Raw genomic sequence first — 20386 nt, 5'->3', positions numbered from 1 at the left:
ATTCATTGCTCCTTCATTATTCCGTGGCCGGAGCCAACTGCTTCCGGCATGTACGTGGGTACCGGACCAGCTGATCTGTGCAGGTTCCGGGTGTTGGACGCCCATAGATCATGTACTGATGACCTATCCGGTTGATAGGTCATCAATTGTCAGAAGGTGGAAAACCCCTTTAAGCAGCGTGAGAAAGATTGCTACTTATCAGATGCACGGTGTTGCCTGGCGTTGGCAGCAAGGCTTATGGTGTAGCCCCTTGAGGCGTCTTAAATGAATATAGATTAAATGCTTAGGGATATGACACTAGGTGAAAACCGCCTGATATCTACCAGCAGGAATTTCGTTGAGGGCTTAGACCCAATGCACATGACCGTAATTACGGATGAAATTGCGGACCCATTCATTTATTTTGGCCAGGGACACTTTTCTGTATATTTACAGATGTGTGTCCAGGCCGTAGAAATGATCCGCAAAATATAGAACATGTCCTATTCTTGTTCTATGGTCGCCTCCGCAATTGCTGACGGCTGCAGATATGTAACCATATGGATCCGTATTTGTGGACAGTAAAAACCCTTATGGTCGTGTGCATGAGGCCTTAAAAGGTAGAGTACAGAAATAATAACATAATCTCAACATCAGTACCCTGGCTGCAGCCGGGGGGGGGGGGGGGGGGCAGCAGCCAGGGTACTGTTGTTGAGATCATGTTATTTCATATGGGGCCCCCATCTTCATTGTAAGTGCGCAGTAATTTGTAGCTCATGACAAGAGATTCAGTATGCACGAGCACCATAGAGAGAGGTGTTTGGGTAGGCTAATGTCATGCTGCACAGCACATATTGGGCTCCGATAACAGATGGTGGGGCTCCTGTAGAATGGAAGTAAAGTCTGGGGTTGGCCCTACTTATTGGAGCTAAGATTGTTTTTTTGTAAGATTACTACTCTCTTAGGGCCTGTTCACATCAGCATCGTAGGAACATATGAACGGAAAGGCAAACGGAAACCATAGCTTCCGTTTTCATTACCATTGATTTTCATTGGAAACAATAGCGTAGTCGACTGCGCTATTGCTTCTGTGAAAAAAATTACAACTTTACAGAACAGAAACAAATGGAAACCATTTGCAATGGAATCAATGGTAATGCAAACGGAAGCTATGGTTTCCGTTTGGCTTTCCATTCATCGGTTCCTCCGATGGAAAGGTTGACGGAACCCATGAACGGAAGGCCGACGTTGATGTGAAAAGTTTTTCCAGTCTTTCATAATTTTTTTTGGTTTTTGATAATAATATAAACTGTACAGAGAAGATTTTAAGTATGTAGGGAATCTTTCCTGTCACTTTTTTTGTATATTAATGTAAACTCTGTATAATCTGTAGCATTTATCATTACTGTGAGTTCCGGTGCATTGCTGAGGAATTATTGTGTGTAAGAAAAACAATATTAGGCTGGGTTCACACTGAGTTTTTTGCAGGAGGAAAATCTGCCTCAAAATTCAGTTTGGAAGTTTGAGGCAGATTTTGCTCTGACTGAACACCGATTTTCGCTGTGTTGTTTGCAGCGTTTTTCGCCCGCGGCCATTGAGCACCGCAGGCAAAAAACACCACGAAATAAGCTTTCTCTGCCTCCCATTGATGTCAATGGGAGGTCAGAGGCGTAAACGCCCGAAAATAGGGCATGTCCCTTCTTTTTCCCGCGAGCCGGTTTTTCCGCTCGCGGGAAAAACGCCTCCGCCTCCCATTGAAATCAATTGGAGCCATTTTCGGCCGTTTTTTGGCACATTTTCCGACGCGGATTCCACGTGCAAAAACGTGTAATTAAATCTCAGTGTGAACTGGCCCTAAATCATCAAGTTGTTTGCAAGAATAATATATGTATGTAGCGATGTACAGAAGATAAATACATGTTAAAGATCTCTCCTGCGAGGTCCCATACACTGAAGCCACTGAAGAATCATTGCATATCGTGCGCTTTATTAAAGAGGACCTGCCAGCTCTCCTGACTTGTCTCTTTTAGTACATACCGATATTCCTCATTTAATAACAATTCTGGAGCATCATTGCATAGAACTTTTGTGTCATTTTCTTTGATATTCCTCCTGGAAATGTATGAATAAATTAACAGCTGGGCCTTACCATTCTTCTCGTCCCTAATGTGGTCAGCACTGATTGGGCAGTGTCAGGGTTTGTAGGAACAATCCCCAATGACAAGGAGTATGGACAACAACTAATTGTCAATTTATTTAAACATTTTCAGGAGGAATAACAGAGGAACACACCGCAGAGTTCTACGTAAAGATGCGCCAGAATTTTTTTCTATGTTATTTAATATTATTCATTTAATTCCTATTACCACTGCCACTCTGATCCTAGCTTTTAAAACTATTAATGGTCACTCATTATGGAGTTGGTCTTGTTAATGGCAGACAGTATATCATATAATAGTTTTGCTGTACATGTTTTTTGCACAGAACAAAGAAGTTCAGTATGTGGATGTTGGCGGAGCATATGTGGGACCAACACAAAATCGCATTCTACGGGTGGCAAAAGAGCTGGGTATAGAGACCTACAAAGTGAATGTGTCCCAACGGGTTATCCATCATGTCAGGGTAAGTAGGCATTACAAGTTTCATGTATTTATTCTTTTCGTTAGTTTTCCAATCACATCACATTATTTTCAGTCTCAAAACCTGTATCTGTGGAGTGGTGTTTGAAAGATTATTAGGAGTAAAAGCTTTGGCTGCCAGCCCCTAGCAGAAATATATCTAGAGAGCGTTTAAACACAAATGGTGGAAGTGTTCATTTCCTCTGCTGTGTTAAAACCGATAATGGGGAACATTTTCTAGCATGTTTATTCATAAGGGCGTCAGGGCTATCAAGAGTGTATATGGGCTAGGCTCACGTAGAGCATTTGGGGGACTTTTTTATTTTTTACATGTATCTGGCAGGGAGCAAATGTTGTAAATAGGAAAAATAATTATATGTTATTATGAAACAATATTTTTAAAGTGCCATATCCAAGAGCTTCTAGAACGCATTATAGATGTGTGACATATTTTCCCATTTGACTAAGGCTTCGTTCACATCAATGGTTCAATGGTGACAGATCCGGTGCAAATGGATTCCGTTTGTCTCCGTTGTGCAAGGGCTCCGTCGTTTTGACAGAACGAACAGCGCAGTCGACTACGGTATTGCTTTCGTCAAAACGACAGCACCGTTGCATAACTGAGACAAACGGAAACCATTTGTACCGGATACGTTACCATTAAAATCAATGGTAATGCAAACGGAAACCTATGGTTTCCGTTTGTTTCAGTCGGGGTTCCGTTCCGACGGAAAGCTCAGACGGAACGCCTGAACGGTGCCCTGACGCAGATGTGAACGAAGCGTCCTGCAGGTTTTCGTAGAAACATTGGGGAAAAAAACTTGCCCTCAGTTAAAACTGCAGGTCAGATATTTAGGCCTCGTGCACACTACCGCCACAGTTTTCACAGCCGTTTGTGACGGATCCGTGTGACCGTTTTAGCGGCCGTGTGCACTCCGTGTTTCCGTTTCCGTGCGCCGAGCATGTACTAAATGAAAAAGTCACAAACATGCCACTAAAAACGCATGTTTCATTTTAATAACGCTAGCAATTTTTGATGCAAGAAATTTTCTGTGTGAAGGAGGCCTTATTTCGTTTTTCACTCCCCACATTCCATGAGCCATAACTGTTTTATTTTTCCGCCAATGGAGTGGTGTGAAGGCTTATTTATTGCGGAATGAGTTGAAGTTGCTATTGGCACTATTTAAAGTACCATATAATGTACTAGGAAACAAAACATTTTTGGGGAAAAACTGATTCCTCCATTTGTTTCGTTTTTCCGTCTTTCACCCTGCAGTAAAAACGACAAATTAACTTTATTCTGCTGGTCAATACGATTACGGCGATACCAGATTTATATAGGTTTCTTCAATGTTTTACTACTTTTACAAAGAAAAAAACAATTTGTTAAAATTTTTATAAATTTGGTGTCGCCAGGTTCTGAAAGCCGTAACTTTCAGCGATTCAGCTGTGTGAAGATTTTTTTTTTTTTGTGGGACGAGCTGTAGTTTTTATTTTTTGGTACATTTGACTTTTTGATCACTTTTTATTTAAAAAAAATGTAGCGCTAAGATGACAAAAAAAAAAAACAGCGGTTCTGGCGTTTTCATATTTTTTCTTTTTTTTACAGCGTTCAGCGTGCGAGTTCAATAATGTTATATTGTGATAGATCTGGCTTTTACGAACGCAGACATACCAAGTTTGTTTATTTTTTATGTTACTTTAGAGGAAAAATGGGGAAAGTGATGTTTCTTGAACTTTTTATTTTTTTATTTTTTACTATTGAAAACTTTTTTTTACACTTTTTATTAGTCTCCCTAGGGGAGTTGAACTAATGGTCGTCACTGCACCATATTGTAATTTTTACAGACTTCTGTAAAGCCCTGAGGCAAGGCTTAACAGAGGCAGAGAAGGGCAGACCTGGGGGCCTTCTTTAGTCCTTCGGGCTGCCATGACAACCATCAGCACCTAGAGATCAAGACGCGGTGGGGCCGTTGGACTGCCTTTGGGGACCGCCCCCATCTTTCTATCGGCTTAGATGCTATGGACGCTATTGCCTGCGGCATCTAAGTTGTTAAACTGCCAGAAACAGCGCAATCACTGTCCATGGCTGTTAGTGCAGGGCGTCAGATGTAATACACAGCTGACACCCGCAGTGCATGGAGCAGGGTCAGCGCGTGAGCCTGTTCCAGACTTCTCCCCCTGCACCGTGACGTACCGGCACGTCATGTTGTATCAAGGGGTTAAAGGGGTTGTCTCACGTGGAGAAGCCATATGTACGTCATAATAGGGCATATGCACGTCATAGAGGGGGGTCCCCAGCTTAGGACCTCATCTATGGGTCCGGACTTAGAGCTGCAATGTACAAGCACAATCATTTGAATGGCTAGTGTGTAATGTTACATTATCCCCATGCAGGGGAATTTTATGTCCAGACACGGCCAACTCCAGAACCCACTAATCGCTGAGGGTTACAGAAGCCGGACCTGCGGCGGACAGCTGTTTGTGTGTATTCGTGAAACAAGCATGCCTGCGCGGTGATTGTGGGCCACACAGAACGGCATCAGGCCTAGGGTTGTGCCACAGAGGTGCACAGTTAGGACTGCCTATATATCTCCTAAGTATTAGCATTAAAAAAGACTCAAGGCACGTAAATAGGAACCATCAGAACTGCGGTATCACTTTAAATCTTAAACATAAAATAACCGCCGTCTAGGCTGAACGATAGAGATGGGGAACTAAGTCTGTGCAAACATCATTTTTTGCTAACCTTTTTTGTCTTCTTCCTTTAACAAGTGGTTTCTCTTTAAACGCAACATACAAGTTGTTTCCTTCTTCTCGTGATTTTATAGAAGTGCAATCGATTTTATAAAGAGGTTGAAAAAGTTCATTTTTCATATTCTCTCCCTTTTATAACCTTTCCTCTAGAGCTTTTTGTGAGAAAGATAAGAAGAAAAGATTGTGATGTGAAGCATTATAGTTCACAGCAAGTTTTCCAAGATATAATGATTAATGGCTCCAATATGCAGCCAACGCTTTTATGGAAACAACAAGCACAGGCGGTTTATTATATATGCACTGTTGTACTTCTGCTCTGTCACGTACACTGCAGATCTAACCAGCCTGTCATCTATCTTTTCTTTCGCTGCTTAGATTTCAACATTCAATAATAATTAACCCTTTCGTAAGATAGTCAGTATACTGCACATTGATCTCTGGCTGTCGCTAAGTCGTCTTTCCTGTAGAACTTCATTGACATTTGCAGCGTTTTTAATCAATCACAAAAAGCATTTGAGCTGGAACTAGACATGAGACATTTGGCACAGTGATACAAATTACAGTATATTGTTCATATCGGGAAACAAAGTTGCATCTTAAAAAGGGATTTATTGAGCATTTTATGTCTTTATATTTTTATTCTATTTGCTAAAGTGCAATGTATAAAACGTAAGCTACTTTAAATGAGGAATGTTTGTAAAGGACAGAAATGCACGTTTATTTAAAGAGGCTCTGTCACCAGATTCTCAAGTCCCTATCTCCTATTGCATGTGATCGGCGCGGCAATGTAGATAACAGTAATGTTTTGTTTTTTTTAAAACGTTCATTTTTGGCCAAGTTATGAGCTATTTTATATATATGCAAATGAGGTTTGAAATGGACAACTGGGCGTTTTTTTTTTGTTATGTCCAACTGGGCGTGTATTGTGTTTTTAACTGGGCGTGTTTACGTGTATGACGCTGACCAATCAGTGACCAGTCAGCGTCATACACTCCTCTCCATTGATTTACACAGCAGCGATGTGCAGCCACATACACAGAGATTAACGTTACTGCAGTGATTGGTTTTTACAAGCGTAAAAAACGCAGACGCGCACCGTACACTGATGCCACACGGAACTGCGTTGTTTACGCGTGCAAAACTGACACGTTCGTGTGAATAAGGCCTAAGGCTGGGTTCCCACGGGACGGATACGCTCCGAAAAAAATCACGCAGCGTGTCCGACCTGGAACCCGCAGGACATTCCATCCAAAAAAATCGCACCACATTGTGGTGCAATCTTTCATACAGAAATTCCGCTGCCGGAGAAAGCCGTTCATAATTCCCTCCTCTGACGTCCGCTCCCTGGATGACATTTCAGGCCATGTGACGCTGCAGCCTGCTATTGGCTGCAGCGGTCACATGGGACGCAACGTCATCCCAGGAGGCCGGACTGCATGAAGAAGGAGGGCGTTCTGGGTAAGTATGTTAGGTTTTTTTTCTACCGTCGTTGAGATTTTTACGGCGTAAACGCTGTGATTACGTTGCAAAAACCGCAACGCTTGGCTTTCTGTTGTGGGTTTTGCATTCCCATTGAATTCAATTGGGAAAGCCCGCAATGGAAAATGAAAAAAAAAACGCAGCATAAATTGACATGCTGCGGAATTAAATTGCGGTTTTTTTTCGCAGCGTGGGCATGAGATTTTCTAAATCTCATCCACTTTGATGCTACTGTAAACTCTGCGGAATTTCCGAACAGAATTCCGTTGCGGAAATTCCGCAGCGTTTACACTACATGGGAATCCGGCCTTAGGGCAGATTTAGACGTGGCGGAACCCTAGGCCTGATGCCGTTCTGTGCGTCAATACACATCAAATCTGCAGCAACATTTTCATGTTTGACAGATAATTCAGATGTTGCAGATATCACAGTGGACTTGCCGCAGATTTCAGCCTTTGCATTGCAAAGGCTGAAATCTGCAGTGAAATTCTGCTGCTTCTCCGCAACAGACAGTGCATGCTGCGGAGGGGAAATTCTGCAGTTATTTTCCACAACGTCTGAACTAAGTTACCTAAAAAGGTATAGAAACCAATGAAAAAAACATCTGCTACAGATTTCCACTGCGGACTGTCCGCAGCAGAATTTAACAGCAATTCCGCCACGTCTGAACATGCCCATTAACCTGCCGTTTTTGCCTACTCTCCCAGATTGTGTGGGAGTCTCCTTAACTAGAAAGCGCGAAAGCATCTGGGAGCCACTAGGGGCTCTTGCAGCATATGTTTTTTTTTATTGCTCCTATCACTTAATGAGTTCTATAAATATGTCTATAGTGAGATGCCCCTTGTGGAGGCTGCAGGCAGATCATTTTTACTATTTAAGTCTATGGGTGTGTGAAAGGAAGCACTTTACTAGCCATATTGGGGACTCTTTACTGACACTATTGTTTATGAGGGGCAGTCTGGAGGCACAGGTTATTTGGGGCACTCTACAGGCGCTATTAAGAGTCACTCTGATGAAGCTCGTTGGCTGTTGTTATGGGGACTTTGCCGGGATTTACATATAAAAAATATTCTCAAGTTTCTCTAAAAGCTATTTTTAAAAGTAGACATGCATGTGTAAAGCTGGCAGAAGTTGTAAAGAAGAACAGTAAGGGTATGTTCACACGCCCGATTTACGGACGTAATTCAGGCATTTTACGCCTCGAATTACGGCCGAAAATACGGCTCCAAACCGCTGTCAAACCGCCGCTGTCAAAAAGACGCCCGCCTCAGGGTATGTTCACACGGCCTATTTACGGACATAATTCGGGCGTTTTTGCCCCGAATTACGTCCGAAAATAGCGCCTCAATAGCGCTGACAAACATCTGCCCATTGAAAGCAATGGGCAGACGTTTGTCTGTTCACACGAGGCGTAATTTACGCGCCGCTGTAAAATGACGGCGCGTAAATAGACGCCCGCGTCAAAGAAGTGACCTGTCACTTCTTTGGCCGTAATTGGAGCCGTTATTCATTGACTCTAATGAATAGCAGCGCCAATTACGTCCGTAATTGACGCGGCGTTCAAGCGCCTGCACATGCCGCTACGGCTGAAATTACGGGGATGTTTTCAGGCTGAAACATCCCCGTAATTTCAGCCGTAACGGACGCCCTCGTGTGAACATACCCTCAAAGAAGTGCATGTCACTTCTTGGGAAGTAATTGGAGCCGTTTTTCATTGAAAAACAACTCCAATTACGTCCGTAATGGACGCCGCGAAAAACGCGTGCACTTGCAAAAACGTCTGAAATTCAGGAGCTGTTTTCGCCTGAAAACAGCTCCGTAATTTCAGACGTATTTTACGTTTGCATGTGAACATACCCTCAACTAGCAGGGAAGATTAATACATTGTAAATCTTAGGACACATTATGTAGGGATGGAATTTTGCTTGATATTGACCAGCTTAAGATTCAGTTGTCTTTGTCTCTTTTTTTTTTATTTCACCAATCTGTAATGTTGGGGGTAGGTAAACGGACAAGTGAGCCCTAATCTACTCGCCACTCTGTCCCTGCCTACTTGCAACGACCCGCCTTAGGCGACGGGGTACAACTGGGCGGCGGTCCCTACGCTCAGCAAGTGCACGAGACAAACAGACAAGGGCACACAAAGCTAAGGGAAATGGGGCAGTTGCCCACGGCAACACCGTGAGCAACAAGAGTGGCGAACGAGCCGAGTCAAACCAGGAGTGCACGAGGTACCAAACGCAGAGCAGAAGAGTAGTCAGTAAGCCAGCGTCAGTATGAAGGAGGATCAAATAGTTAGAAGCTGTAGCTGGGCCAGGAAACCACACGAGAAGAATCACAAGCAAAGGAGGAACAGGAAAGGCAGGTATAAATAGACAGAGGGCGGGAGCTAGCTCCGTCTGGCCAGGCTGCGATAGGCTCTCCCACTCCTAAGCCTGCCATCCTGAGTGGTGGAAGCTGGAGTGAGTCTCAGAGACATAGACTCAGGTGCAGACTGATTACCTATGGGCGTATACACAGAAGTTGTGCCTGGCAGATCCTTTACACAATCCTTCAATAGGCAGTGATTTTCACATTGATCTTAGGCCTCATTCACACTTGCGGATTTACGTCAGTATTTTGCATCAGTATTTGTAAGCCAAAACCAAATAATATTGTACAAATGTTTCCATATTTTCTTTCTCTGCTAATGTCCCACTCCTGGTTTTGGCTTACAAATATTGATGCAAAATACTGACCTAAATATGCAAGTGTGAAAGAGGCCCTAGTTCCTGTGTGCAATGACGAACATTGAATTGTCATTGCCATTGAAACTTTGACAAGCACACTTCCCATTTGATCCATTTTTTGCTTAAAAGCCTATGTAAACATTTAAACACTTTTTTTTTTTCTACAATAAAACAATGTATTATGGTGTTTTACACAACTTTTTAATTGGTTTTTATTAAAAAAATGTTTTACTTTGTTTTACTTTTTTGGATACGGTGTCTATGTATCCTGGATATATAGAAGCTGTATCTTGCGCACAACCCGGAATCTGTCAGGTAGATGTGATCGAAAAAAACTGACCTGACGGATTCGGCTTTGAGCGCAAGATACAGCTTCTATGTATCCAGGATACATAGAATCTGTATCTCAAAAATATATATATATTTTTTTTAAATAAAAACAATTAAAAAGTTGCTTAAAACAGCATAATACATTGTTTTGTTAAAAAAAAAGTTTTCAAAGGTTTATATAGCCTTTAACTTTAGGAATATTTTTGTTCTGCTATCTTTTCTGCATAAAAATAGTAACATCTCTTTATTAACTTTAAAAAAGTATTTTCCATTATATATGTCTCTTAATTAATTATTCTGACTTTTATTTTCAAGGGAAAAACCTATGCATTTCATGGAGCTTTTCCTCCATCATGGAACTTTTTAGTGATTATGGATTACAACCATCTATGGAGGACAATTGATAAATGGGGAAAAGAGGTAAAGATTCTAGCAAATTTATATTTTACGAATGCAAGATATATGCATCATAGCAATAAGCACTTAAAATGCTAATTTAAAGCTGTTGTTTTCTTTTTGTTTTTTTTTTGGATGAGGGATTAATTTACATTCATTTAAGGGCACCACAATTATTTTCTGTATTGCTTACATGTGCCTGTTATCTGTCTAGTTTTATGGGTAGAAGTCAATGCTGCTGTGCACCACTCTATTAACCTAATGCATAGTGCATGGCCTGTTTAATTATATAGTGCAGGCTTAAAATAACATCAAGCCTAAATTTTCTGATAAGAAAAAAGGCAAAAGAATGTGTTGTGTCATGTTAGGGTATGTGCACACAAGGACTGTCTTTTACGTCTGAAAAGACAGACTGTTTTCAGGAGAAAACAGCTGCGTCGTTTCAGACGTAAAAGCTCCTCCTCGCATTATGCGAGGCGTCTTTGACGCCCGTAATCTTGAGCTGCTCTTCATTGAATGCAATGAAGAACGGCTCCAATTACGTTGCAAAGAAGTGTCCTGCACTTCTTTGACGAGGCAGTCATTTTACGCGTCGTCGTTTGGCAGCTGTCAAACGACGACGCGTAAATGACAGGTCGTCGGCACAGTACGTCGGCAAACCCATTCAAATGAATGGGCAGATGTTTGCTGACGTATTGTAGCCGTATTTTCAGACGTAAAACGAGGCATAATACGCCTCGTTTACGTCTGAAAATAGGTCATGTGAACCCAGCCTCAAGTGTGACTCTAAAGTCCCACCTACGTTTCCAGACACAGACACACTCGTTGGAAAAAGTGGCACAGGGACTTCGTAAATATGTAATTTGGTCCAAACGCCATGTTTTTCAACATGTTTATGCCAGGAAACTGACGTAAATACATTGATAAAACTCCCTTAGAGGGTAATATTTTACTTGGCTCTTGGCAGTGCTGAATTAACTCAGGTTATTGTTCTCCACATGATTTCATTTTTTAGTCCTCATAGACCTTAGAGCAAACAAGGGTTTTCATGGTTTCTAATGTTGCTTAGAATTAGTAGAGTGGGAAATAAAATTATGGTTTTCCATAATAAAATACTATTCAAGGACAGCTGCTTAGGCAGGTCCTAATTGGCTCACATACATGGCGGGCCTGGGGGCCTTTGTTTTGGTGGGCGGCAATGGGCTTACAGAGATAGCTCTCCGTAAAACCACTTAGGTGTGCCGCAGTCGCTATTGACTATCGTATAACTGAGGAGCTGGAAGACGTGCAACAGGTCCCGTGGCAGAAGCTGGAGAAACTGCTGGTGCAGGTGCGGATACAGCAGGACCAGGTGCAATCTGAAGGGCATCTAGGTGGGAGGAAATTCACTGAAGGAACTGGATAATCTCTTGCTGACACTTCTCTTCTTTCACTACTTGATCAGATAGGTCATAGACATGTACTGGCAGGGCAGTACATGGCCTTAGTATACTGTTAAACTGGCGTAGCTTGGAAAGTGGAATCTGGGAACTACAATCAGTCTGATGCTGACTAAACCGCGGTGCTGAGTCTAAGGGATCCTTCCGTTCTTCACATGGGTCCCCCGCAATGAAGTTTGGGCTTCACCGGTTGGATCCACTGATCGTGGGTCTCTGAGTTGTCACCGATAACACAGGCTGACTGATAATATAAAAGGCTAGAGCCAGTGTAATGACGGGGGGTAGGGAAACGGACAAGTGAGCCCTAGTCTACCCGCCACTCTGTCCCTGCCTACTTGCAACGACCCGCCCTAGGCGACGGGGTACAACTGGGCGGCGGTCCCTGCGCTCAGTAAGTGCATGACAACACGACAAACATACAAGGGAATACAAGCAAGGGAAAGGGGCAGTTGCCCACGGCAACACCGTGAGCAACCAGAGTGGTGAACGAGCCGAGTCAAGCGAGGAGTGTGCGAGGTACCAAACGAAGAGCAGAAGAGTAGTCAGTAAGCCAGGGTCTGTATGGAGCAGGATCAAAATAGAAGGAGCTGTAGCTGGGCCAGGAAACCACACAAAAAGAATCACAAGCACCGAGGGACAGGAAATGCAGGCTTAAATAGACCGAGGGCGGGAGCTAGCTGAGTCTGGCCAGGTTGCGATAGGCTCTCCCACTCCTAAGCCTGCCAGCCTGAGTGGTGGAAGCTGGAGTCAGTCTCAGGGATGTAGATTCAGGTGCTGACTGATTAATTATGGGAGTTAACCCCGAAGCTGTGCCTGGCAGATCCTTTACAGTACCCCCCCCTTTTATGAGGGGCCACCGGACCCTTTCTAAGTGGACCTGGCTTGCTGGGGAAACGCAGGTGGAACCTCCTGACCAATACTCCAGCGTGAACATCCTGGGTGGGTACCCAAGTCCTCTCCTCGGGCCCGTATCCTCTCCAATGGACCAGGTACTGGAGGGAGCCTTGGACCATCTTGCTGTCCACAATCTTGGCCACCTCGAATTCCACCCCCTCAGGGGTGAGGACGGGAACAGCAGGTCTCCTCGAGGGAGCCAAGGACGGGGAGCAGCGTTTAAGGAGGGAGGCATGAAACACGTCGTGTATACGAAAAGACGGGGGTAACTCCAGCCGGAAGGAGACAGGGTTGAGGACCTCAATGACCTTATACGGCCCAATAAACCGGGGAGCAAACTTCTTGGACGGAACCTTGAGACGCAAGTTCCTAGACGACAACCACACCAGATCCCCGACCATAAACAGGGGGTTAGCAGAACGTTTTCTATCAGCCTGAGTTTTTTGTACGCTCTGGGACGCCTCTAGGTTCTTCTGAACCTGGGCCCAGACTGTGCACAGTTCCCGATGAACGACCTCTACCTCGGGATTGTTGGAACTACCAGGTGAAACGGAGGAGAACCGTGGATTAAACCCAAAATTACAGAAAAAGGGGGAGACCCCTGACGAGTTACTGACCCGGTTATTAAGGGAAAATTCGGCGAGGGGAATGAATGAGACCCAATCATATTGACAGTCAGAGACAAAACACCTTAAATATTGTTCTAGAGATTGATTAGTCCTCTCAGTTTGGCCATTGGTTTCAGGATGGAAGGCAGAGGAGAAGGACAGATCAATCTCCAACTTCATACAGAAGGCTCTCCAAAACAATGAAACAAATTGTACCCCTCTGTCCGAAACAATATTGACAGGGACCCCATGGAGACGCAGGATGTGTTTGACAAACAAGGTAGCCAACATCTTGGCGTTGGGTAGTTTCTTGAGGGGCACAAAGTGGCACATCTTACTGAAGCGGTCTACTACCACCCACACCACCGACTTGCCTTGGGATGGAGGCAAATCGGTGATAAAATCCATGGAGATATGTGTCCAAGGTCTCTGGGGAATGGGCAACGAACGCAGTAAGCCCGCTGGTCGGGACCTGGGAGTCTTGGACCTAGCACAAACCTCACAAGCGGCGACGTAGGCCTTAACGTCTTTAGGCAACCCAGGCCACCAATAGTTTCTAGTAATGAGGTGTTTGGTACCCAGGATTCCTGGATGACCAGATAGTGCGGAGTCATGATTTTCCCTAAGTACCCTTAGCCGGAATTGCAGGGGAACAAACAGCTTGTTCTCAGGAAGGTTCCCGGGAGCTGAACCTTGATCAGCAGCAATTTCAGAGACTAAATCAGAATCGATCGAGGAAATGATTATACCTGGAGGCAAAATACAAGCAGGATCTTCCTCCGAAGGAGGGCTGGCCATGAAGCTACGCGACAGTGCATCAGCCTTAATATTTTTAGACCCAGCCCTATAGGTAACCAAAAAATTGAATCTGGTAAAAAAAATAACGCCCATCGAGCTTGTCTCGGGTTTAGCCTCCGGGCAGATTCTAGGAAAAACAGATTCTTGTGGTCGGTAAGGACCGTTACCTGGTGCCTAGCCCCCTCCAGGAAGTGGCGCCACTCTTCAAATGCCCATTTAATGGCTAAGAGTTCGCGGTTGCCAATATCATAGTTACTCTCAGTTGGTGAAAACTTCCTGGAGAAGTAGGCACAGGGGCGGAGATGGGTGAGGGACCTTGTACCCTGGGACAAGACAGCCCCCACTCCCACCTCAGATGCGTCAACTTCCACGATAAATGGCTCCATTTGGTTGGGCTGAACCAGCACCGGGGCCGAGATAAAGCACCTCTTAAGGACCTCAAAAGCCTGGACAGCCTCAGGAGGCCAGTGGAGGAGATCAGCTCCTTTGCGAGTGAGGTCCGTAAGAGGCTTAGCGATGACCGAGAAGTTAGCAATAAATCTCCTGTAATAATTAGCGAACCCCAAAAAACACTGTAACGCCTTCAGGGAGGCAGGTTGGACCCATTCCGCCACAGCCTGAACCTTGGCGGGGTCCATGCGGAATTCATGAGGAGTGAGGATTTGACCCAAAAATGGTATTTCCTGTACCCCAAACACACATTTTTCGGTTTTGGCAAACAGTTTGTTTTCCCGAAGGACCTGGAGCACCTTCCTGACATGCTCAATGTGGGAGGACCAGTCCTTGGAAAACACCAGTATGTCATCAAGGTACACTACAAGAAATATCCCCAGGTAATGTTAGGGATCTGCCAGGTACTTCATCTAGCTATACTCCTGGGATTAATCTATCCACACCTGAGGCCAGACCTGTTCGACTGACACCATCTCCCACCAACCAGGGTGGCAGGCTCAGGAGTGGGAGAGCCTATCGCGGCCTGGTCTGTCGGAGTTAGCTCCGCCCCCTGCCCTTTATTACCTGCCCTGTGCTCTCCCTCAGTGCTTGTAATTCTTTTGGATTCCTGGCCCCACTGCTGCTTGCTCCAGCCTGCTTCTGCCGTGCTTCTGCCTTGCTGCAGTTTCTTGACCTGCTTTGCTTTGCCCCTGGCTTGCTTCTGTCTCCGTGCCCGCTCGGGTGTACTCACTTCGTCCTGGTCTTGACTGTTCGCTCGCCGCCCCGTTTCCTTGTGGCGTTCCGTGGCTACAGCCCCTTCCCTTGCGTGTTCCCTGTTTGTCTTCCTGTGCACTTAGCCAGCGTAGGGACCGCCGCCCAGTTGTACCTCGTCGCCTAGGGCGGGTCGTTGCAAGTAGGCAGGGACAGGGCGGTGGGTAGATTAGGGCTCACTTTCCCTTCACCTCCTTCCTGCCATTACATAATTACAAGCCCTTACCTAGTCTACCATTTCTCCTACGCTGACGCTATCATGGACCCCCTTGAGACCCTGACCCAGCAGATGCAGGGCCTCTCCCTACAGGTCCAGGCCCTGGCCCAAAGGGTCAATCAGGGTGACGCTGCTTTAGTAGTACCCCTCACCTCACCTCTAGAACCCGACCTCAAGCTACCTGACCGGTTTTCAGGGGACCGCAAGACGTTTCTCTCCTTCCGGGAGAGTTGCAGACTGTATTTCCGCCTAAAGCCCCACTCCTCAGGTTCCGAGAACCAGCGGGTGGGTATCATCATATCCCGACTCCAGGAAGGGCCCCAAGAGTGGGCCTTCTCCTTGGCTCCTGACGCCCCTGAACTTTCCTCTGTTGATCGTTTTTTCTCTGCCCTCGGACTCATTTACGACGAGACTGACAGGACTGCTTTTGCCGAGAGTCAGCTGGTGACCTTACGTCAGGGTAGGAGACCGGTTGAGGAATACTGTTCTGATTTTAGGAAGTGGTGCGTAGCTTCTCAGTGGAACGATCCGGCCCTAAGGTGCCAGTTTAGGTTAGGATTATCTGACGCCCTGAAGGATCTGCTGGTTAGCTACCCCTCGCCTGACTCCCTTGACCAGCTTATGGCCCTAGCAGTACGACTTGACCGACGTCTCAGGGAACGTCAGCTAGAACGCTTCAGTCTGCTCCCCTCTGACTTTTCTGCGATCCCCCCCGAGGTCCCGTCTCCTCGCCCCTCCACGGAGGACTCGGAGGTACCTATGCAACTCGGGGCCTCCATGTCCCCTCGACAACGTAGGGAGTTTCGCAGAATGAATGGGCTCTGCTTCTACTGTGGGGACGACAAGCATCTACTGAACACCTGTCCCAGGCGCAAGAATAAGAAGCCGGAAAACTTCCGCGCCTAAGTGATCATCGGGGAGGTCACTTGGGCGCACAGGTATTTCCCGTTAATGTGAAACGCAATAAAATTTTGCTTCCCTTTCAGGTCTCGTTTGCTGGCCGGTCTGCCACGGGCAGTGCTTTCGTGGATTCTGGCTCATCTGCTAATATCATGTCTGTGGAATTTGCTATGTCTCTAAAGATGCCTGGTATTGATTTACCTTATCCTATCCCTGTAGTAGGAATCGACTCAACCCCCCTTGCTAATGGTTATTTTACTCAGCATACTCCTGTTTTTGAACTCCTGGTTGGCTCCTTGCATTTGGAGCAGTGCTCTGTACTGTTGATGCAGGGATTATCGTCTGATCTGGTTTTAGGTCTTCCCTGGTTGCAGTTGCATAATCCCACATTTGATTGGAATACTGGGGATCTCACCAAATGGGGTAATGAATGTCTTATGTCATGTCTTTCTGTTAACTCTATTTCTCCCCGGGAGGAGGTAAACACGCTTCCTGAGTTTGTTCAGGACTTCGCCGATGTGTTTTCTAAGGAGGCCTCCGAGGTGTTGCCCCCCCATAGAGATTACGATTGCGCTATCGATTTGGTGCCTGGTGCCAAGCTTCCTAAGGGTAGGATATTTAATCTTTCATGTCCTGAGCGTGAAGCGATGAGGGTGTATATCCAAGAATGCCTGGCCAAGGGTTTCATTCGCCCCTCGACTTCTCCTGTAGGTGCTGGCTTCTTCTTCGTGGGGAAGAAGGATGGTGGTCTTAGGCCGTGCATTGATTATCGTAACCTGAATAAGGTCACCGTAAGGAACCAGTACCCACTTCCTTTGATTCCGGATCTTTTTAATCAGGTTCAGGGAGCCCAATGGTTTTCTAAGTTCGATCTACGGGGGGCATATAACCTTATCCGCATCAAAGAGGGGGATGAGTGGAAAACTGCGTTCAACACACCCGAGGGTCATTTCGAATACCTGGTCATGCCCTTTGGGTTGTGTAATGCCCCTGCTGTCTTCCAGAATTTTATTAATGAAATCCTGAGAGAGTACCTGGGTAATTTTCTTGTTGTGTACCTTGATGACATACTGGTGTTTTCCAAGGACTGGTCCTCCCACGTGGAGCATGTCAGGAAGGTGCTCCAGGTCCTTCGGGAGAATAATCTGTTTGCTAAGACTGAAAAATGTGTCTTTGGGGTACAGGAGATACCATTTTTAGGGCAAATCCTCACTCCTCATGAATTCCGCATAGACCCTGCCAAGGTTCAAGCTGTGGCGGAATGGGTCCAACCTGCCTCCCTTAAGGCGTTACAGTGTTTTTTAGGGTTCGCCAACTATTACAGGAGATTTATTGCCAACTTCTCGGTCGTCGCTAAGCCTCTTACGGACCTTACCCGCAAGGGTGCCGATGTCCTCCATTGGCCCCCTGAGGCCGTCCAGGCCTTTGAGACTCTCAAGAAGTGCTTTATCTCGGCCCCCGTGCTGATTCAGCCCAACCAAGGGGAGCCATTTATTGTGGAGGTTGACGCTTCCGAGGTGGGAGTGGGGGCCGTCTTGTCCCAGGGTACCAGCTCCCTCACCCATCTCCGCCCCTGTGCTTACTTCTCTAGGAAGTTTTCGCCCACGGAGAGTAACTATGATATTGGCAACCGCGAACTTCTAGCCATTAAATGGGCTTTTGAGGAGTGGCGGCACTTCCTGGAGGGGGCCAGACACCAGGTAACGGTCCTTACGGATCACAAGAATCTGGTTTTCCTAGAATCGGCCCGGAGGCTTAATCCTAGACAAGCTCGGTGGGCACTATTCTTTACCAGATTTAATTTCTTGGTTACCTATAGGGCTGGGTCCAAGAATATTAAGGCTGACGCTCTGTCACGTAGTTTCATGGCCAATCCTCCTTCCGAGAAGGATCCTGCTTGTATTTTACCCCCTGGTATAATCGTCTCTGCCACGGATTCTGATTTAGCTTCTGATATCGCGGCTGATCAGGGTGCAGCTCCCGGGAACGTCCCTGGGGACAAACTGTTTGTTCCCCTGCAATACCGGCTGAGGGTACTCAGGGAAAACCATGACTCCGCTCTGTCTGGTCATCCTGGCATCTTGGGCACCAAACACCTCATTACCAGAAACTATTGGTGGCCTGGGTTGCCTAAAGATGTTAGGGCTTACGTCGCCGCTTGTGAGGTTTGCGCTAGGTCCAAAACCCCTAGGTCCCGACCTGCGGGCCTACTACGTTCCTTGCCCATTCCCCAGAGACCTTGGACCCATATCTCCATGGATTTTATCACCGATTTGCCTCCATCTCAGGGCAAGTCGGTGGTGTGGGTGGTAGTCGACCGCTTCAGCAAGATGTGCCACTTTGTGCCCCTTAAGAAGCTACCTAACGCCAAGACGTTAGCTTCTTTGTTTGTGAAACACATCCTGCGTCTCCATGGGGCCCCAGTCAATATCGTTTCTGACAGAGGGGTACAATTTGTTTCCTTATTTTGGAGAGCTTTTTGTAAAAAGTTGGAGATTGATCTGTCCTTCTCCTCCGCCTTCCACCCCGAAACTAATGGCCAAACGGAAAGGACCAACCAATCCCTGGAACAATATTTAAGGTGTTTCATCTCTGACTGTCAATTCGATTGGGTCTCATTCCTTCCCCTTGCTGAATTTTCCCTGAATAACCGGGTCAGTAACTCGTCAGGGGTCTCCCCGTTTTTCTGTAATTTCGGGTTTAACCCAAGGTTCTCCTCCGTCTCCCCTGGTTGTTCCAATAATCCTGAGGTAGAGGAGGTTCATCGGGAACTGTGCACTGTCTGGGCCCAGGTTCAGAAGAACCTAGAGGCGTCCCAGAGCGCACAAAAGATTCAGGCGGATAGTAGACGTTCTGCTAACCCCCGGTTTGTCGTCGGGGATCTGGTCTGGTTGTCGTCCAGGAACTTGCGCCTTAAGGTTCCGTCCAGGAAGTTTGCTCCCCGATTTATTGGACCTTATAAGATCATTGAAGTCCTCAACCCTGTATCCTTCCGTCTGGAGCTCCCCCCATCCTTTCGCATACATGACGTCTTCCATGCCTCCCTCCTTAAACGCTGCTCCCCGTCCTGGTCCCCCTCGAGGATACCTCCTGTTCCCGTTCTCACCCCTGAGGGGGTGGAATTCGAGGTGGCCAAGATTATGGACAGTAGGATGGTCCAGGGCTCCCTCCAGTACCTGGTCCATTGGAGAGGATACGGGCCGGAGGAGAGGACTTGGGTACCTGCCCGTGATGTTCACGCTGGGGTATTGATCAGGAGGTTCCACCTCCTCTTCCCCACTAAACCGGGTCCCCTTAGTAAGGGTCCGGTGGCCCCTCATAAAAGGGGGAGTACTGTTAGGGATCTGCCAGGTACTTCATCTAGCTATACTCCTGGGATTAATCTATCCACACCTGAGGCCAGACCTGTTCGACTGACACCATCTCCCACCAACCAGGGTGGCAGGCTCAGGAGTGGGAGAGCCTATCGCGGCCTGGTCTGTCGGAGTTAGCTCCGCCCCCTGCCCTTTATTACCTGCCCTGTGCTCTCCCTCAGTGCTTGTAATTCTTTTGGATTCCTGGCCCCACTGCTGCTTGCTCCAGCCTGCTTCTGCCGTGCTTCTGCCTTGCTGCAGTTTCTTGACCTGCTTTGCTTTGCCCCTGGCTTGCTTCTGTCTCCGTGCCCGCTCGGGTGTACTCACTTCGTCCTGGTCCTGACTGTTCGTTCGCCGCCCCGTTTCCTCGTGGCGTTCCGTGGCTACAGCCCCTTCCCTTGCGTGTTCCCTGTTTGTCTTCCTGTGCACTTAGCCAGCGTAGGGACCGCCGCCCAGTTGTACCTCGTCACCTAGGGCGGGTCGTTGCAAGTAGGCAGGGACAGGGCGGTGGGTAGATTAGGGCTCACTTTCCCTTCACCTCCTTCCTGCCATTACAGGTAATTTCTCAAAATCTCATTTATGAAATTCTGGAAGACCGCAGGGGCATTACACAACCCAAAGGGCATGACGAGGTATTCGAAATGGCCTTCGGGCGTGTTAAACGCAGTCTTCCACTCATTCCCCTC

At 46.6% G+C, this 20386-nt stretch overlaps 1 protein-coding gene across 3 annotated transcripts in view; it reads left to right on the top strand.

Annotated features, from left to right (window-relative positions):
• The window catches only part of LOC142743296 (amine oxidase [flavin-containing] A-like), a 129495-nt gene that overhangs the window by 45137 nt on the left and 63972 nt on the right, over positions 1-20386 (top strand). For all 3 annotated transcript variants that reach the window (XR_012881538.1, XM_075853917.1, XM_075853916.1), the window contains 2 exons: positions 2464-2601; positions 10208-10312. Coding sequence is in view for 2 of the 3 variants with exons in the window: in XM_075853917.1 (XP_075710032.1) it covers positions 2464-2601; positions 10208-10312 (243 nt within the window). In the remaining variant the exon portion in view is untranslated. The remainder of the gene's footprint in view (positions 1-2463; positions 2602-10207; positions 10313-20386) is intronic.

Source organism: Rhinoderma darwinii, chromosome 2 (genome assembly GCF_050947455.1).
Source record: "Rhinoderma darwinii isolate aRhiDar2 chromosome 2, aRhiDar2.hap1, whole genome shotgun sequence".
NCBI classification, from domain to species: domain Eukaryota; kingdom Metazoa; phylum Chordata; class Amphibia; order Anura; family Rhinodermatidae; genus Rhinoderma; species Rhinoderma darwinii.
Note: the sequence above shows the minus strand (reverse complement) of the source record. Positions and strands in the feature narration are given on the sequence as shown.